This window comes from Opisthocomus hoazin, chromosome 5, assembly GCF_030867145.1.
Source record: "Opisthocomus hoazin isolate bOpiHoa1 chromosome 5, bOpiHoa1.hap1, whole genome shotgun sequence".
NCBI classification, from domain to species: domain Eukaryota; kingdom Metazoa; phylum Chordata; class Aves; order Opisthocomiformes; family Opisthocomidae; genus Opisthocomus; species Opisthocomus hoazin.
In genome coordinates, this window is record NC_134418.1 from 59226764 (window position 1) to 59242372 (window position 15609).

The window sequence follows — 15609 nt, forward strand, 5'->3', positions numbered from 1 at the left end:
CGGTGGTGTCAGGGATGCCATAAACTTTCGCCTTCTCCCCCTTTGTCCCATGTTTAAGTCTGAGAGCAGCTGGGCGTCAGTGTATTGCAAAGACCCAGGATCGTTAGTCCACACCGGACTATTTCAAGTGAACGGACTACTGGAGCTAGGGCGGGAAAAAAGGAAAAAGAGCCAAAAAAACCCCACAACATTTTCTGAAAATGTTTGTGTTGAAAATGTCTGTGGAAGATAATTGCACAAAGTGAAATTGTTCATTATCTGCTCTGTTACTCCCGGTGGTGTAAGTGAAGAGTTCTTGGCTTGGGCTTTGAGTGATGTGTGTGATTTGGGGGCTGTGTCTGATGTACGCCGACTGTGAAGCGGGAAGAAAAGTGAAGCTATCAGACGTATTGGTCTGCTGCATTAGAGTTTTGTGTCTCGTGATGTGGCGGAGGTCCCGGCAAGGCGCTCGGTGGGAGGCAGGGCCCATTGGCAGGGACGGGGCTGCGCTGCGTCTGCAGCCGGCTGAGACCAGCCCTGTGGCCGGCCATCTCCCTGCTCTGAGCTCCTGGCTGGCCTGGCCCTCCCGCAGCCGCAGCGGCAGGGAGCATCGGTGTAATGCCCCTGGGCGGCTGGCGAGGCAGCAGGCCTGACACCGCTCCAAGTGAACTGCGAGGGAAAGGGGGTTAAGCTGGGATAACACTCCGGCCTCATCCCAGCAGCTGCCAGCATCTGCTCCGAGCCTTCTCGCTCCAGCTGGCTCCAGGAGAGTGGGAGCAGGAGCGTCCGAAGTTTGCTGTACGCCTCAGACCTTACGTGACGGCAATACACAGCTCGCTCGTCGCTGCCATGTTGCTAGGGCAACCCGCCTATTTATTCATTTATTTCCAGCTTCAGTCTGATGCATCCTCTGCCCTGCCTGCACTGGAGTGGTCTGTTTGGCACTCAGGCGCGTGTTGATGGGCTTCGAATGTATCTTGCGTAGCGAACTATTACTTGTATGGGGAAGACATCTTCCATCCCCCTACCCCAAGTCGTTAGAGGGAGGCCTGTCTTGGATTTTAGCATTTTAATTGGAGTGTATCTATGCATGTCCATGCACGGAAATTAAAGATTGCACTTGTTTGTGCATTTTATGCTCTTAATGGAAGGGAGCGTTATATCAATGTTCTTTAGTGCTACTAGAGCAGTTTAAGCTCCATTCCCTTCCTTCCCCAATACTCCCATGCCTTTCTGGGGGCTTGTTTGAATGTATCTACCAGTAAGTATCTAAATCTTCTTCTTAATTTTTTATAACCATGATTTAGTTGTTCTTGCATGCGTAGATAATGTAGCCTGCAGAATACGTGCACATGAATGCTATCTTTGATAATATATGTACAATTTAAACCACAAATTACAAGAGGCAATAGAAAATTCATGCTAATGCTGTTTTGCAGCAGGGATGTGTTTTGAAATGTGTCATTATCAGTAACAGAGGTTTTACTGCAAAAAGTGACCAGATATTTATGTTTTTTTTTCCACTCAGCTGTCCCATTTCCTCCAAGTCACCGGCTCACAGCTAAGGAAGTGTTTGATAATGATGGAAAACCCCGTGTGGATATCTTAAAGGCACACCTTATGAAAGAAGGGAGACTGGAAGAGACCGTTGCTTTGAGAATAATAACGGAGGGAGCTTCAATTCTTCGCCAGGAAAAAAATTTGCTGGACATCGATGCACCAGTCACTGGTTAGTATGGAGTTATGATGATGGAGGGGATGGTTGCTGGTTTAGGACACGTTATGTAATGCATGAGTGTATGTGGCTTCCTAGGCAGCTGAAAGGCAGCTTGAAAATCGTTTGTGCTCTCCAATACTCGGTTCTCTCTTTGTCTGCTACCAGTAGGGTAATGGAGGCCATCAAGCAGCTTGTAAATTAGAGGAAAGGATCACATCTGCTGAGCCCTTTCTGTTTCTGAGGCAGAGAACATTTTTTGTCTTTAGGGGAAGATTAGAAGAACTTTCTTAAACTTGAAAAGTTATCTGGCCTTTTGTACCAGGCGTTAATTCCATAATTTTATGGCTGCCATTTACCATAGTAGCACTGTTCAGACGTACAGACAGTGCTGGGCTCTGAAGAACAGTGGTGTCAGAGTAAATGGAAATTTTAATTAAACGCTAAGGAAAATAACGAGTACAGCAAAAAGGAAAAAAATTAGCAGAATCCCAGTTTGTGTTGCCTGGGGGATTAATGAATTGTGCTGGTTGCAGAACCCATCCTGCCCTTGACTATCAAACACTGCCACCCACTCATTAATCCTCAGGAAATGCCTTATACTTTGAATTTCCTTCTCTAATTGTCTCCTGCCTCCGACTGCAGTCTGTTCTATGAACGCATTTGCTTGCTCTAATGTGCCTCCTCCCCTGTTTTGTTGTTGTTATCAGATATGAACGCATTTTTGGCAAGAAATTGATCTGTGGCATAGAAAGTCAGCTGTGGGGCGAAAGATAACTAGTTCCAGCCAGCTTAAACTATGAAACCAAACTATAAAACTTGGTTTAGGAAGGCTAGTCCTTTTGTCACTTTTGTTTCTGGAGAGCCCTGTCAAAAGTAAAAAAAATAGGTTCATCTGCTGCAGAAGAAGGCTTACCAGTCTTTATTATCAGTACTGGTGGCATTCACCAAAAACTACACAGAAGTAACAAAACCTTCATTTTCAGGAAACCTTCTCTGAAACTGAAGAGCATAGCATCTGGACCAGAATGATGCACAAGTTATTAAAGCTTGTAATTTTAAAAGTTACATCCAAATAGGGGATTGTAGCTTGACCTGGAGAGGTCATGTGTATCATCTTTTATGTGATAATTAGCTTGTCATGCTGCTGTACAATTCTGATGTAGATGATGTCAATCATGTTGCTGCTTATGGATGAATAGAGGAAATAGGGCAAATAAAAGGATCCACCGAGTAGACTGAGAATAAAGTTCTGCAGACATTTTCTTTGATTCTTCAGGATAAATGAAAGAAGTCGTAGAGATGCAATACTGGTGTCCATAACTGAGTGGCAGACATGCAGAAGTTCCACATTTCTGTGGATTTTGTATGTTTTTTTGTGGTGTGGTTTTTTTTTTTGTTTTTTTTTTTTTTTACTCCATTGAGAGATGTAGACTGTAGGAGGACGGGTCTGGTGGGTTGTGTCCCAACTGATTTCCATAAGTCCATGTTTTATGTTCTCTCTCTCTTAAATTTTTCTCTTTAAAACTTATTTCTTAAATGCTTTTGCAGGTATAGGAATTGTTCTGAATTATATTTTAGAGATTAATCTCCAGAAGGTTATCCCATTGTATAACACTGGTATAATTTAAGTCTTTTGATTCCTTTTTCAGTTGGGTCTACATCTTGCTTTGTTCCTGCTTTTGAAATTATTCTCACGCAGTGATTGTGATACTGCAGTGTTCTTCAGGGTGGCTGGTAGCTACTTTCTTTTAAGCTGGGCTCCTAATTCTTGTTAGCAGGGTAGCTGAGAAGTGCTAATGTTCTATATGAACAAACATGAAAGCTGGAGTTATGAAAGTGATCATCAAAAGAAGGAAGAAAAATGAATTGTGAGGGGGAGGCTGGGAAAGCTTGTGAGGCATGTTGTTGTGGGCCTGACAGTTTTCTTTGTGGAAGTAGTATGACAGCAGGTGACTGGATAAAGAGAATATCAATTGACCGATGATGTGCAAGGTATACAGGCAATCAAGAAATAACTATGGAGTAGAGGAAAGCTTTTTTCAAATGTACGGAAGAACAAACAAAACCACTGATAGTGAAGAAGAAAACAGTTTGTAGATTTTAGACATGGCAAGCAATCTTGTTGAAGTGACAGTCATACATCATTAATATGGGATCTGTTGTGGGAGATGCATTACTCTTTTAGAAATGTATCCCTGTAGCTGGTTAATGAGATGGTGATCATGAAAAAGAAGCGAGATAGAAGAGCGTAACTGTTGAAGTAAGAGCACTGTGGATTATTACAGTGATATAGTTGATAAGTATTAAAGCACATGAAAAGTTTTTTCTTAAAGCCTCACGCAGATATCCCTCAGTTTGAAATTTCTCTTTTGTTTATTTTAAGGGATGAGATAATTGTCCTTAGAAAAAGTATCAGAGTTCTGTTTATAAGCAAAGTCATGTGAAATAAAGTGGGGTACATAGAAGACCTGGATCTGAGGGAGAAGATGATTTGTATAATAGCGGGGAGGCATCCAAAGAGCCTTAATGTGGAATGCAGTATTTTACATTTATGTACAAAATTTACTCTGTGGTTAGCTGGAAGCACCAATGTGACTGTCATTTTGAGGTTTTGGGTTTTGGTTTGTTTGGTTTTTTTTTTTAGAATTTGGCAAGGTTATAAGCCTTTTGAAGTATTGCTGATGAATTCATTGCGACCTTAGCTCAAGTTCTCATCGTTTGCTACACACATGCATGCCTAGTTTGCTACAGTTCTGGCTTACAACCAAGGTGAACTATTCCTGCAATTGTTACACAGGACTGCTGTTTGCTTGATATGAATCTGAACAGAGCCTGAACTAAGGAGAGGCTCTAAGTCCTCTGCTGTCAGACTCTTCTTGCATTTGGGAAGTGTTGAGGCGACTTTGTCTTGACTTGTGAATGTGAGTTTGGAAGGATGGAGAGAATTGGGTCAAAAAAGTGAGTGTATTGAGGGGAAGGCTGAAAGTAGGGATGAAAAGTTATGAGAGGGCCTGGGCTGCTCAACAGATGACAAGGAGGTGGTTGAGACTGGCTGCTTGACTTGAAGACAAAAATATGTGATAGAGGTGAAAAGTGTGCGAGACAAGGAAAATGACCAAAAGGCTGAGCCAGAGGTTGCCAGAGAATGGCTGGGCAGGCAAAGTAGGAAGATGAGCAAGAGGCTGACAGGGTATTAGGACTAGCTGGGCAAGACACCCCATCTGGGAGGGAAAGGGGCACGTGGTGGACTGGGCCTGGCTTCAGCGCGACAGCTCTATTAGAAGCAGTTGCCAGTCTCCTGTCTCCTGCCTGACTGGCAGCAGTGAGGGGCTGGCACAAGGGCTGTGGGGTCATCTGGGTTTCCAGTGTGGGGAAGGCACGAGCCAGGCACCCTGGGCTACCAGGATGCTGTCCAGTCACCTGCAGCACCATGGGGAATGTCTACGCCAGCCTTCACCCACCAGGGAGTGGGCAGACGGCAAGAGGACAGGGAGCCGCCTTTCACAGATGGATTGTTCTCAAGTTCTTCATCTATACCCTCTTCCCTTGGAAGCCATGTGGTCTTCGTCTTAAGCTTGTGGGTTTAATGAGGTTGATCTACCACTACACTACAGCTGTTCAGCGTTCAGAGGAAAGATGTCTCTGTGGCAGCCTTAGAATTTCCAGTCCTGTTTTATGTTCATAACAGTATAGTGACACATGGAGAAATTGGCTCATTTTTAATTGTTTTTTTCTAGAAGGCTAAGGAAGTATATCTCTGAACCTCCCTGATGGCAATATTTACTGAAGTCACGCTCCAAAGAGCAGTTGGGGATGCCAGATTTCAAATTGCCTGGGTAGCTTTATGTAGCCTGATTATGTAGGCTCATTACTATACAGAGCGTTTCTGGGCAAGTGACGTACACTACCCTTTGCATGATGACTGACTAATTACCTGCTTGTTTTTTATGGGCCCTCGCTTCCAGATCTAAGATCTGCTGGTTTTAAGTACTGAACACTCTTAACTGCATGCCAAGCATGTGTCCCTTTGACTTCAGTGCATGGGTAGCTTTCTCTGTACATGGGTATATGTGTATACCTCTGTATATTATAGAATTATCCATAAAATTATAAGTTCTTTGGGTTTTTGAATGTGTTATGTCAGAAAAACAAATTTAGGTAAAGCCTTTGATGGCAACGTTGCCTTGCTTCGCTTTCATTCGGTCAGATGGATGCTTTATCTTGCCTGTGTTTTGAAGACAGTAATTGAAGGCGTGAGATACTGATATCCTGAGTGACGTTTAAAGTATTTGAGTAAGCTGATCATACCATCTTCAGAGTAATATTTGTAGAAGTTTTGTAACTAAAGCATATTTCACACAAGTGAAGAGAACACAACTTGAAAGTTGCTCGCTGCCTGAGTATGGTTTATTCTGTCCAATTCATGGAAAAGAGCAGAAAGTGACTATATAATTAAGGAATTTGTAGTGTAATGCATATGCGAGAGGTTGTACTTGAAAACTTAATTCTCTCATGTCCTAAAAATGGAGTTCTTTTTTTGCCAACATTTGTGGTGTTCACTTTAATTACTAGGTGCATGATTTATTGACATTAATGGGCCTCAGTTCACTGGTCCTTTTCAAAGCAACCAAACCTGCACTTCTGGAACATGATAAATTGTTGTTTTCCAACATCTGCAAAAATTACCAGCTACAAGAGAGACTGGGATTAAAATACAACCACCCAAAGGTCATATTACAGAATGTGATTTAAACAGCAAAGTATCTGATTCCAGCTATGCAGCTTGGCCCTGTTTTGAGCGGAGCAGGTTGCATTAGACAACTTTCCCACCGTAACTTTTCTGTGATTTTAATTTATACCTCCTTAAATAACATACTTAGCTACAGGGTAGACCTAGGACTCTAAGTGGTATGTTTGTCGAATATCTATCATTGTGTGTCTTTGCTTTTATCTTCTGGATTATGTTTCTTGAGGATATTGTTAGATATACAGACACTGAATGAAAATAGTATGATATCTCGTGCACATATGACTACACAAGGAATAGGCTTGTAAGAGCTGTGTGTTGGTGTTTTTAAGGTAAGTCTTTTCCCGTGTTGATATCTATTTAAAAGTAATTAACATGTGCTTTGTTTCTTCTTGTAACATATGACAGCTCTCATTTTGTGTACTCAGTGTGCGCTTCTTTTAGTCTCTGCCCTCGTTATTAATGAGAGTTTCCTCTAATAAACTGAGAACACAAAAGCGTAAGTCGTATACATCTCTCAAAATCTGTGCTTTTTTTGCATATGGTACTTATATGTAATGCATGAACATTACCCAGGCAGCTGCCTGTGTACAGATGTTCTCAATTCTGTTTGCATGAGTGCCACCACCAGCAGTGGCAATGACAACAGTTTCTGGCGTGGCGACAATAGCCAGGCCATGTGCAGGCACAGGGGGCAGCATCGGTCAGTCCCTCATGGAGAAAAAAATGAAAATAGGTAAAGCAAGCATATACTCTTGTTCTAAACCTTCACATGCTTGATTGAGAGAGCCCTGACTGTGCTATCCTGTGTTCAAAGCTTCTTGAAATGACAGGTGCCTGCAGCTTGGTATGTGAAAATAGGTGATCACTGGATAAAGACAGAAAAAAAGCTTATTGTTGCAGTGGAGAAATTTTTACAAAAGAAAGGGAAAGTGTCTTGGTCTCTGCAGGTCTTTTCCTTGGCCATGTCATTTGCTCTACTGGTCCTGCTCTTTGCAGCTCCCACGTTTACATACATGATAGATGCAAGGCAACCACTGTTGCTTGCAGTGCCTTCCTTGCTATTCCCTTTGCATCGCATAAGGCAAGGTAGGGTGCGTGTGTATCTCCAATAGGTATAGAAGTACTAACCTTGTGCATGCTAAAGGGGAATACACCCACTTGCAGTTTCATTGTAATGTCTTTGGGTAAAAAAATTCTGTTGGCTTGGTTGAGTGTCGCAGCAGTATGGAAATACAACTTCAGTACTTGAATAGCTTGTAGTGTTTGTATTACAGTGAGCACGATGAGAGTTTTTGCAATTTGAACTCTATATTGATGGTGGGGTAGAGGCTGTAGGCACCTGGGGATAGCCTGTGCGGGAACAACTGCAGCAGCTCTGGTGACCTTCGGAAACCTTTGGTGCATTGTAGGCCCATAAAAACTATAGAGGGAAAGCCCTTTCCTGCCAGCATGTGTCTTTATGATCTTTGAGGCTTCCAGATATCCTCTGGTACGTTATTCCATGGGATGGCAGGGTTTCCTGAGCCTGAGTGTTTCCTCATGTTCCACATACCTTTTCCTTTGCCCAGTTTCTCTTGTTTGGTAGCATAAAATAATATTAGTAGGTTTCTAGCATTGTGCAAGTTAAAACTTTATGAACATCGAGAATTTCTAGCTAAAGTGATCAATGCTAAGGCAAGCTAACACAAGTATTCATGCCCACATTATAGTGAAAAGGCAATAATGTTTAAAATTGGCATCAAACTGTAGCAGACATGTAAATGATCTAATGCAATTGGAGAGTCAAACTAAAATAGTTCTTTCTGATTTTTACCTTTGAAGCAGTTTAAGGTAGGATTCCATTATGAAAAATAATGAAGATTGCTTATTAGGGGCCTACAAGTACTGTAAGATCTATCTATATTAGCACAACATCAAAGTTTGTCTGCAATTAATATATCAGTAAAAGCAATTTTAGTTAAAACTTCTCTCTTTCATAGAATCATAGAGTGGTTTGGGTTGGAAGGGACCTTGTAGATAATCTAGTTCCAACCCCCCTGCCATGGGCAGGGATCCCTTCCACTAGACCAGGTTGCGCAAATCCCTGTGCTCAAAGCCCCCCATACTTTCACACTTAAGTAACTTAATTTATACTCCAAACCTAATATACCATGATTACTGTTGAGGAAAATTGAATTTCCAGGACACTGTTATAACTATAATACTTACTTATGTGTCGCAAAAAAAGCATTTGCATGATCAAATTGTAAAACTTAATCCTGAGTGGCTGGTGTCTTCAGACTCCCAAGTCTAAAAGCTCTAATGCTGATTTGAAGTCTAGATGCTGCAGCTTCTGAAGGTAAGTGTTAAACAAAAGAATTACTCTTTTCCCTTCTTTGCCATAATGCACTCATTAAAGTTGTCTTTAAAAAGCATCTTTAATATTGCTTGTGATACTAAAAGTAAGTGATGGGGTCTGCCCTCCAAACAGTGTGCTGGTTTCAGTACGACGCTTTTTTCTGTATCTCAGCCAAGTAGTGGTACCCTTCAGTTGTGAGCAACTTCTTTAGCTGCTTTAACTGTATTGCTAGTCATTCTGAAAACATGCTGGTATTTTGTTCATTCTAGCCCTAAAATGTGTGTGAGTCCCAAAAGTTCCTGGTGTATCTAAACCAGTTTGACTTTCTGCATCACAGTGGTATACATTGCACGTGTGGACCAGTAACACCTGCGAACTGGACACATTTCAGCAAATTATCCTCGTTCTCAGAATAAATTGCCTGCAGTTAATTCTGCTTCATCATAGGAAAGTTAATTTTGGCTGCAGTGAGGTAAATGTTAGTTTGAAATAAACTTTGACTTATTTCTTTCTTAAATATCCATTCACGATCTTGTTTGCATAAATAATATGACATTTCAACGGAACAAGTTGAAACCGTGGAAGAGGAGGAAAGAGAAAGTATCACCGAAACCATCTACTCTTGCATCCTTCTCGAAAACAAATGATAGTCGAATTCTTTTTACTTGCTTGTAGAAGGGAGGTGTGTCTCTGACTTAATAAATGAATTAGACTTCATGAAGAAATATTTGCCATAATTTTTTAAGATGTGTTAGATATACTCTTTTCTCAGCATACTCATGAGCGCAGTTTGCTGTTGCAACAGTTGTTTCCCTTACATATCACTATTAAATATGTTGTTGAAATACAGAGAACCTGCATGTTAAACTCCTGTTAAAAATCTGATGTAAACATACTGTTGAACAGCTAAAGTGAACTTGATTGGATCCTTTAATTGGATTGCTGATTAAAACTGACAGTGCTCCAGCTATTTTTTATGTTTTATTGATAACTCATGATATATCAAGTCATTTGTGGCTTAAAACCTGGGGCTTCTGACAGAAGGTAAAGATGTAAGGCTGTATGTATTAAAATTTTTTTTTTAATCTGTTCCTTCCATAAATGCTTCTGTTGGTTCAAGATATGGATTGAAATATGTCTGCCTGCATCCCTGGGAGAACAAAGTGATTGCATCTTGTAGCTTAATTGAGCTGCTTCAGACATTAGCATCTGACATTTTGGCAGAGCTGATGTTTTCTAGTAGCAGCTGCTTGAATCTATCATTATTGCCAAGACAGTGGATACTACAGACTGTATTCTTTACAACTACCTTACTTGTTCTTATAAATAATCCATTTATAGTTAACTTGCTTTGGTGCAAAAATTGCAGTCAAATAAGCCAAAGTGAAATCGTGGAATCTGAGATGCCCTTCGGATAGGGAGCTTAATTTGATGCTGTGAAATAGAGGATCAAGTATGTATTGGGCTTCAAGTCAGCACAGAAATTGCATTGATTAAAAAATAACCACCAGCAAAAATACAAAAACAACTGCTTGGAAATGCCGAAGTCTTCAGGACTTTGCTCTACCGTAATTCATTTAGCGTGTGGGTGCTTCTTTATCATGTAAATACTGACGGCACAGTATAGCATGTTAGCATTTCTTCTAGGGCAATTCCAAGAACACATAGTACATCGTAGCAGTGGTGTTTATTGTAGGTTCTCAGAGATTTTTCTGAAATTTGTAAATCAGGTTTTTTATTTGCTTTGCAATTATATATTCACATTATATTGCACATATAGTAGCACAGCTCGAGTTAGAACTGGGCAGTTCTGGGCCTTTGACACTTGGATTTTTTTTGAGAATAACCCTGATGTTTGCACTGTGTAATCCTCCTTAGAAAGAATGAGATCCTTTGTTCTTGCCTGTCATGTTGTCTTAGCTTTGCCTAGTTATTCCTCCTTTTCATTCTGGCCTCAGGTTAATTTAACTCGATCTTAAGTTGTAGTTTGTATTGGCGAGGGGTGTGGGAATGCAGTGGGATCACTGCTTAAATCGCAGCCACCCACGTTCCTGCCTCCCCTGTTTTGGATGGAGGAGCTACTGAAATGAGTAAGGCCTAGAGGGGGGCATAGGGAAATTCCAGCATATGTTTGCCTCCCCCCTTCAGCAACACAAAAATCTACCAGTCATGCACGAACCGGCGTTCCCCACTTCGTGTGTGTGTGTGTGTGTGTGTGTGTGTGTGAAATAATAGAGGATTTATATGTGCTTGAGGCTGGAAGGGGGGTTGTTTCTGTCTTAATCACACTGTACCTGCAGCCGTAGGGTAGAAATCAAGCTGGGAACAGCGATTGGAGGGAAGAAAAGGATGTGGAGGAGGGTGAGGGGGCAGACTAATAGCGAGATAGAGACAAATAGCATTTTGTGTCATCTGATCGTTGCCACTTGGAGGTACCACTGTGTTCATCTGATCTGGGAAGGGCTGTACAGATGTGTGCCCTCATTGTTTAGAGTCTGGCTGTGCTTTTGGAGCTAACACCAGCTGTCTCTTGTCTTCATCTGTGCTTTACGTTTGTGTGTCTAACCTTTCACCAAAACCTGACTGTGAAGCACTGGCAAGTGAAAAGGAGATAACTAGCAGGTTCATTCTTAAGAGATATTATAAACATTACCTGTCATCGCTTAGGAGGAGCATAACTCGAGAGCATTAGAAGCTGGAAATGATGCTTATAGATGATGTTATTGTGGGATGGGTTCTTCTACTTCTTCCTGTCTTTGGATGCTTTTTCATTAGCATTTTAGTTACTCTAGAAAATACTACCAGAGTTGACAGATACTTCATTTAGTTTTGTGCAGTTTATTTAGAAAAAACATTTATAGAATGATTTCCAAGTGTCTGTGATACTCTCTGTAAAGATTTTGCCTTTCTAAATTAAAAAAAAAAGTGCTATAGTTCAAAACAGTTTGATTAGTTTAAAAAAAATCTCATAAGATCCATGCTCTCTAAATAAATGCACCAATTGTGAAGATTAATTGTGCTGAACAGGAGCATGTTTTCAATCAGCAGTTGATTTCAGAAAGACTTGGCACGTGTCACAGGGGATTGTGGCAATAGTGTATGTGACTTGTAGTGTATCAAGCCATAACATTGTCTTCATTGTGTCATTATGTGCCTTTTTAGGGCATCGAATCATTAAACGGTGATTTTCAAATGGTTCCTTGCTGCTATCTCCAGAATGACTGTGTTGGCTTCTGCTTCTTGCTTTCTTAGGTTTGGGCATCTAAATCTAGTTTAAATTGAGGTATTGATGTCAGTTGGGATTCTGATTACTTCCTGAGAAAATATTGACAAGTGAGGAGGATCTTGCTCCTCATCTTCTGATGAAGATTCAGCGAGAATTAAATTTTCAAGAGGAATCTTAAGTCCTATGACATTTTGTCATTCCCTTTATTTATTGCATAAATGATCCCTTGAGCTCAGCAGTTGTGTTGAACCTTGTGGATTGCTTGGTCTAAGTAAGTGTCATTCCTTTTTGTGAAGTTTTTTTGGATCCAGCTACATCATTGTCTTCAGAGCAGACAACCCAAGGACACAATGGCAGTGGATTAAGCTCCGATGTAAGAGTTTGTGGCTAAGAATCAAACCCAGTCTTTTGGTGCTCAGCACAAAGGAAGGCACTGCGGAGAATCCTTCTGGTTCAGTAGGTGTTATCAGCAACATTTCTTTCAGATGTTACTTCTGAAAATTGCCATGTTGAATGACAGTCACTCTTGCTCTCCCCTCTTCTTCCAATTTTACCTCTGCAAGAAATTTTACCTTTACAGGTGGAAAACACCACAATAGGTTTGATTTAGTCAAAATAGGTTGAATTCAGAAATCGCAATTAACTGATTGCGAGAGTTCACTGCAGGAGTTTATCCAGCCAGACCAAAAATATTTTTTTTCTGAATAATCAAGGAGAGAAAATTGAGTGAACTGTGTCAGATTTATTCTTTATTAATCCATATTAATAAAGAACACTTTTAAGTATAATTTTAATCCATAAGCTTAAAAGCACAAAGACAACAACCCACAACACATTTCAGCTCATCTTTGGTGCATGTTCTTTTCTGTGTTCGGTGCTCTCTGCACATACAGCCCAAGAGCTAAGGGGTGGCAATGTGGTTTGGGGGCATTGCTGGCAGCCAGAGAAATCAGTTGTGTGAATTCAGCCTTTGACGAAGTGGCGGTGCAAGAACACTTCCATTTTCTTTCTGCTTGGCTTGCTTTCTGTCATGGGCAATAGTTCGCAGTTGTCTGGAACAATAAATTATGAAGGCTAATGTTGCTTCTTTGTTCCACTTCAGTTCCTTTGCCTCTTACCAGACTTAAGAGGGAAAAAGCTAGCCTCAGTGCAGAGCAGATACGCAATTAGAAGTAAAGAGATGTAGACCTAAAAACTGTGTTTCAGGTCAGCATACATACTTAAAACTAGGTTATATTTTTTCCCCAAAGAATTTCAAAAACACTAGTTGGAAGGGTAAAACTCCCTTGAGGAGAAACTCATCTTTGGCTTCTGAACAAGTATGAAAATATGTGACTCTAAACTGCAGTTAATTATTGGGGCATAGGACAGGTGATAGCTATTTCATCAAAATTTTGCTTGAAATGAGATTAGCATGGTAAGCCGGCGCTGAGGTGAGACTAGGTGTTTCTCTAAGCACAATAAAGCAATCATTGTTAAGGATTTGAGGGTGCTTTGTATGTTATACTTGTTATTTTAATGACTGATTGTAGCAGACTAAAAATAGTTTTGTAGTCTACTGATTCTCTTAGAATTACTTGGGGATTGGGGTCTTTGGTTTGTTTGGGATTTTGTTGCTTTGTTTTTATTAAGGTATGTGCTATTGCAGGTAAATTGCTCAACTTTCTTTTTTTTGCTAAATTTCTGAACACACACACACGCACACGCACACGCACACGCACACACACACGCACACACGCACACACACACGTTATTTATGGCTGAAACCAGCTCTTTAATATAGAGGGACAGCACTGAATGTAATTAAACCCTGTGTAAATCAGTGGTCCCTCTGTGGAAATCCAATAGCATTGCACCTAGATTTTATTGTAAAATTAGAGAACAAGCGTTAAGGAGATGTATGGGGAGAAGACAAGCATGGTGCAGGATACTTCTATGGCTCCCTGAATCCTTGTTGAAGAAACAAATGTATCTTCAGTAAAGTGATCATTTTAGCAATGCAAAATAACTTTCAGGTCATCGGTGCTAGTGTAGGTGTTGAAAAGTGCTTCTGCTTTTTGTACTGTAGAGGCTCGAGGCTTGAGAACACGAACACTATACCAAATGCGTGACCTCTTTCTGAAGGCATGAGCTGTTTAAAATGTAGCTGGTTGAAGATGCCATCTGGTGGTACGCATTTGGTATGTCTGCCTGCTTCCTGATGCACCTGCCATCAAGGCCATACATTCTTTCACGTGCAAGATAGAAAGAATAACTGTTATGGTAAGTCCAGAAGACAGAGGTCTCCAGTTGTTGCTGTAGACATGGTCCAGAAGACTATCGGAAGCGTGGGAGAGAAGACAAGCATAAGTAATTAATGCGAGTCAGGCTTTTATTTTGAAGTCTGATTTTCTTTTTGTAAATAAGCATTTGGGGAAAATCTCAGGTTATCTTACTTTGGAAGGCAGTGAAAAATGAATTGGATTTGTGTTGAACGGAGGTGGCAATGAAATGATGAAGATCTACCACCTTTGCATGGTGCAGATTTTTATGGCCGAAGGAAATGCGTTTCAGTTACATAAGCAAAAATTCTGAGTTTTTACATTAGTTGATCAAACCTTGTTCTGTGTGTGTTCTAAAACCTCAAGGGCTGTTTTTTTCAATATGTAAGAATGTCAGGAATATGAATATCATCTTTCCTAGTTTTTGTGTAAAGCCTTTCTTCTTAGAGAAGAGCTTTTAAGGTCTAACATTAATTGAATGGGTAAAGGTTAAAACTTTGTTGCAATAGCAGTTATTCACTGTGCTGTTGAAGCTAAATTACTCACTTAAGCTAGTTTAAACAAAATCAAACCATTAGTCTGCCAAAAGACATCTGTCTTCTCTTACGTTTGCAGGTTCTTTTGGTCTTATTTCATCACTCACTATCCCTAGGCATCAGTGACCTGTTCTCCAAACTAAAGCACTATTTTCAGCATAGGGTTTTATTCAGTAATGAAGATAATGTTATTTTTGTTATGTTCTTACTACATTAAGCCCTTTCCTTAAAATCATAGCATAATTTAGGTTGGCTGGTACCTTTGGAAGTCACATGGTCCTGCCCCTTGTTCAAAGCAGGGCCAGCTTCAAAGATAAATCAAGGCTAAGTTCTGCTTCTTTTCTCAACTAAACCATCTTCTTCCTTCCAACTTGCACACTTTCCTCCTTCCCTCTTAACACCATGTTTCTGAACAGATCTCCTGCTGTTCCAAATGCCTGGTGGAGGAGGGAGGTTAACTCCTGACAAAAGCCATCATATTCTTCAAGCATCAAGACTATGCCTCTTAATGGCTGCCCCTATTTTATCTATTATCCACGTTGTCTATTTTGCTTCAAGAGCCCCAGTGACTCACCTGAGCTCACACCATTTCACACTAAGCCTCGGAAACGTTTCTTTGACTCTTCATAGAAGGAGGACCATGTACAGTTCCTTTTTTTTGTTGTTGTTGTTGTATTCCCCCCCCCCCCCCCGCCTTTGATGACTTTATTCTTGAGAAGTCTGGCCTTGGAAGAGCTGTTCTCTGAGCACTGAGCTATCTGTCTTTTCTCAAGACTCAGTCCTTTCGCATGTGCTTGCTGGG

General features: G+C 40.8%; 1 protein-coding gene across 4 annotated transcripts in view; it reads left to right on the forward strand.

Moving 5' to 3' along the window:
* The window catches only part of PPP3CA (protein phosphatase 3 catalytic subunit alpha), a 199829-nt gene that overhangs the window by 80276 nt on the left and 103944 nt on the right, over positions 1 to 15609 (forward strand). For all 4 annotated transcript variants that reach the window (XM_075421450.1, XM_075421452.1, XM_075421451.1 and 1 more), the window contains exon 2: positions 1508 to 1708. In XM_075421450.1, the coding sequence (XP_075277565.1) occupies positions 1508 to 1708 (201 nt within the window). The remainder of the gene's footprint in view (positions 1 to 1507; positions 1709 to 15609) is intronic.